Consider the following 4,739-nt stretch of genomic DNA (forward strand, 5'->3'; position numbering starts at 1 on the left):
ATGGGCAGAATAAAAGTTTGGCGGCGGCGGCGCCCAATGGCAACAGCAGCAGCAACTCCTGGGAGGAGGGCAGCTCGGGCTCGTCGAGCGACGAGGAGCACGGTAGGTGGCCGGCTGTCCCGGGGGGCCCCGTGCCCGGCGCGTCCCCCGCCCGCTGACCGCCCGCTCTGCTTCCCCCGCAGGTGGCGGCGGCATGAGGGTCGGCCCCCAGTACCAGGCGGCGGTGCCCGACTTCGACCCCGGTGAGTAGCGCCCCGGGCCGGGGCCGCGCTGAGACCCCCGGGGGCTGCCAGGCCGGCCGGCAACTTTTCTTTTTGTGTGTGTTTGTGTGTGTGTCCTCTCCGCGGTCCGCGGGGAGAAGAGCCCCGTAAGGCCCCGAAGGGCACGGGACGGGGTACCAACGCTGGGGCCCTCGCCGCGCCACACCTGACAGGGAGGGGGCAGGGCGGGCCGGGCCAGGTGAGCCGCGCCCCTGCCCGCGGGGGGTCGGGCTGTCGGGGACGGAGAGTTAGTGTCCCTCGGCAAGAGAGAGAGGGCGTCACGGAGCATCCCCCGCCCCGACGCCGGCCTTTTCCCAAGGGTGTTCCCCACGCCTGCCCTCCTCTTGCCAGACCCTGCGCGCTGGCTGGCTCCTGACTCCCTCCCACTTGGCGAGGGCGACCCCCCAACATCGGCCAATAAAATAAATGAGCGTGCGCCGAGGACGCGGGCCCGGGGTTGAGCTCGCGGGGCCCGTTCGATGTTCGGACCTGGCCGTGCCCGCGCGTGGGCTCCCCTTTTTTCTGCAAGGCGATGGGGTGGGGGGTTTGGGGAAGAGTGGAGGCAGCAGCAGCTGCGCCCGCCCCACCAGTGCGCCCTCCCCCAAGTCAGCCTTCCAGACCCCCGAATAGAACATCCGCTCCTTTGGCTGCTCCTCTGCCGGCAAGCCGGTGGCAAGTGGTAAAGAACAGAAATCCAATCAGACAAAGGAATTCGTCGGATTTGAATGCCGAGAGACTCGGGCCCGGCCCCATCCGAGCCTGTCTCCGAAGGGGGTTAGTATAGAAGAGGTTTGAAAGGACGTGGGTTTCCGCGTAGAAATGACATTCCCAAGAGGAGCGTGTGGACCGGACTTCCACGTTCTCCTGGTTGGAGGGGCTCCCTCCGGGCAACGGCACTCGTTTATTTGGAAGAAAGAAGGGCGTCGTTTCCCCCCCACCTCCCTCCCTGGGAAACAAGACTGCAGAAAATGACAAGATTCTAGTCCTATGAGAAAGGTGATCTTCTGTAAGCCTTTATTGAGGTTCTGAACTTTGCATGTTCTTTGAAGTGAAAAGCGCTTAGGGACCCCGGGTGAGCCAGAGGACACTCAGAAAGGTAGGACTATATCCACATTTGCTTTCGACATTTTGGTCTGAAGTCTCTGAAATACAGATGGTTTAGCATCCAGGTTTGTAGTTCTTTGAAACCCATGTTAATCTTTCTAGTAGGTCTCCGCGCCCCGCCCCCCCCTTTTGGGGAGGCATCACTTGTCATTGGTAGTATTGACAGCACAGGAGTTGGTGGCCAGGCCTTTTCCCTTCCTTGTTGCGGATTCCATTCCTGGGGTGACCACCAGGGGAAGTAGACTGGTTCTGGTTCCTTTACAGTCCATCTTTGCTTTAAGACACAGAACCTAGAATTTGTCACCGTTTATCCCCAGATGCTTAAAAATTTTTTCCTTTTTAAACATAACAAAACAACAAAAACCTCTCCAAGTCTCTTAGTAAGTTTGGGCGCATTCTAGCTAGATGGATTTTTGAAAGCTTTTCCTTCAGTACGAGGAAGATCAGGCTTCCTTATTTGATGCCAGCCGGACATGAGGGTTTCAGTGGTCTTCAAAGTATGGACTGGAGTTGTTGGGAAGGAGCCTGGCCTCTTTGGAGTTGCATACTTGTCATTGGAGCAGCACGCGTAGCAGGACTATGGTTTGATCTGCCCTTGCACTTCCTGATGGAGCATGGGTAAGCATAAATGCATGGTAGAGACCTCCCATTTTGAACAATTCTGCATTGACTTCCTGCTAATCGATAAGACTTTGGGAAGAACACTTCCCAGCTTTCTGATTTTGTTTGTTTTAACCTGGGAAGGGCTCTAACTGGCATGAAGCTGAGTTCAGCCTGTGTTTTTGCTAATCTGAGCAGCTGGAAATGGTGATACTATTTCCTAGTACTTTTGAGGTGTGTCCACATTTAACTTAAAATCTCAGGGAGAGACCTTCTCCTTTAGAACTATAAACGGCAGTGTGTGTTTTTGTTTCATAGCCAACATTTTTTTTAAGGACTCCAAACTTAAAAGGAAGGGTTCTTCCCTTGAATAAGAGTCAGGAATAAAATAGAATTGAGATGTGATTGTTAATATTGAGTCTGTTTGTAAACACACCCCCCCCTACCCCACCAAGAATTTTGAGTGGAATTTGAACAGTCGTGTGGTTGCAAAATTCATCAAAAGCATTTCTTTTTCTCTTGTTTTTTAAACTACATGTCTGGGAAAGGTATGTGTGTGAGTGGGAGACATTGATATATATGTTTTTTAAGTCAGAATTTTGCTTATCCTTGGTATCTCAACCCAAACCCTGTTCCCTTGCAACCACTGATGGTTGGTCTAGGACTACCTGCTTGTTGGCTCCTAGTCAAAGGAAGAGTCAATTCTTCCACCCCTCTGCAGTAGTGGTGGAGGTAGATAAAGTGCCGTGGTTCTAACATGCTGATTCCGTCCTTAGGACAGGACTGCATCCGTGGAGTACGGCAGAACTTAGTGATTAAATGCCAAATACAAGAAACACGTCTTAGCACTGAAGAGTTGAACCAAAAGGCTTGAGTGCAGTGGCGTGACACAGGCTTTGCTCACACCATGTGATGTCCCCATCGCCTTTACTCTGTGGTGTGAGTCTAATGCTAAGTTGTTGCTAGTTTTTGTTAGCATTTAATCCTGATAGAATAGGAGTCCTAGTGGCATAGTGGTTACAAGCTGGACTGCTAACTGCAAGGTCAGCAGTTCAAAAACAGCAGCTGCTCCTTGGGCGAAAGATAGGGCTTTCTACTCCTGTAGAATTACAGTTTCAGAAACCCACAAGGGCAGGGAACCTACCCTGTTCTATAGGGTCACTATGAGTCATCATCAACTCGACAGCAGAGAGTTTGGAGTGCTTACTCTATTTCTGGGTAATCCTTTCACTTACTGCCAGTGAGTCCATTCTAACTCCTAGCCACCCTTTAGGGTGGGGTAGAACTGCCCCTGTGGATTACTGGGACAGAATCTTTATGGGAATAGACACTTTGTTCCTTGCAGCAGCTAGTGGTCGCAATCTGCTGACGGACTAAGGACTAAGTAACAGACTAAAGACTACGCCACCAGGGCTGCTTCCCGCCTTTATCAAAGCATCATCTGTTTAGATAAGCAGCTGACACCAAACGCACTGCCCCTGCATCGATGCTGATTTGTTGTGAGCCTATATAGGGTGAGGTGGCACATCTTGATGGGAGCAGACAGTCTCATCTCTCTATGAGGGGTGTGGCTGGTGAACCACTGACCCTGCACTCAGCAGCCCAGTGCTTAACCCGTAGCACCACCAAGGATCATTACCAATAAGCATGCAGTGGAAACCTCTCCAACCTGTTTATTTGGTTCTCTCCCATTTTACTGTCTTCATTTTACTACAGGAGCACAGTGATGGGAAGGTTGGCTCAACTTCTGTTTCCTAAAGCATATGTGTATTGGTTAAGTTTTATTCCACATTGGTCTTTTTTAGTGTCATGGTTTACTAATATAAAAATAAGATTCTCTGAGGAGAGGATTATTTTCTTCCAGGAGCTTTATGGTTTTGATGGTTGCACATAGGTCCTTGATCCAGTCTGATTTCGTTTTTGTGTATGGTGAGGTATGGACCTACTTCATTTTCTGTAGGTGGGAATCCAAGTGTGCCAGCACCATTTGTTGAAGGGATGGTGCCTTTTCACTTGAGTGTACTTGGCACTCTTGGCATTAGTTGTTACTGGTGACTTTTGAGGCAATAATAAAACAAAACCCTTACTTTGAACATTTAGTAATGTACACATCTAATCAGATTTGTCTTTGGCTTACTTGTAACGAGAGTGGACTTGTGTTAGAAAAAGTCTTGTGTGGCAGGTGGAATTGATGATTTTACTAAACAGAGTCCTTTGGCCTGCTTTTCATTTGTTGTCCCTGGTGATCGACGCTCCTTTTTGGAGTCATGCTTCTTTTTAGTTTTATTGTAGAAACCAAATTTTTGGAGCTATCCTAGAATCCATAACCCATCGGGAATGCTTCGTGATGTATGGGTCCTTTAGCGCTGTGTTCACCCTATGGCAAGGTCAGAGTTTTCAGCAGGCCCTACCTACCCTCCATCCTGTGAGTGGTGAGGATTATTAAGCAGTGTGGTAGAGAGACACCAAACCTGCTTGTCAGGAGACTGGGTATCTTGTCTCTGTGACTGACTGGTCACTTCACCGTCAGAAGCCTCATTTCCTCAACAACGATAAGAGATTTTTGTCACACTGAAGAGTCTATGATCGTGGCAGAGAATATAGGCACTCCTCACTCACATGGTGTTTAGGTCATAATGCAAAAGGCGGTGTTCTCCTATAGGACCAGTGGTATGAGTGGCAAAACAGGGTGGGTAAAGGGAGAATGGGTAGGAAAGAGGGAACCGATTACATGGAACTGTGTGTGACCTCCTCCCTGGGGGACAGACAATCAAA

General features: G+C 50.0%; 1 protein-coding gene across 1 annotated transcript in view; it reads left to right on the forward strand.

The window, feature by feature from the left end:
• Positions 1 to 2: 2 nt before the first annotated feature.
• RCOR1 (REST corepressor 1) overlaps positions 3 to 4,739 on the forward strand; it is a gene marked incomplete at its 5' end in the record, with an annotated part of 113,832 nt that continues 109,095 nt past the window's right edge. The window contains 2 exons of the mRNA XM_004699107.2: positions 3 to 102; positions 183 to 242. Of these exons, the coding sequence (XP_004699164.1) occupies positions 3 to 102; positions 183 to 242 (160 nt within the window). The remainder of the gene's footprint in view (positions 103 to 182; positions 243 to 4,739) is intronic.

This window comes from Echinops telfairi, unplaced genomic scaffold (genome assembly GCF_000313985.2).
Source record: "Echinops telfairi isolate 266 unplaced genomic scaffold, ASM31398v2 ScPeMD7_18;HRSCAF=68, whole genome shotgun sequence".
NCBI classification, from domain to species: Eukaryota; Metazoa; Chordata; class Mammalia; order Afrosoricida; family Tenrecidae; genus Echinops; species Echinops telfairi.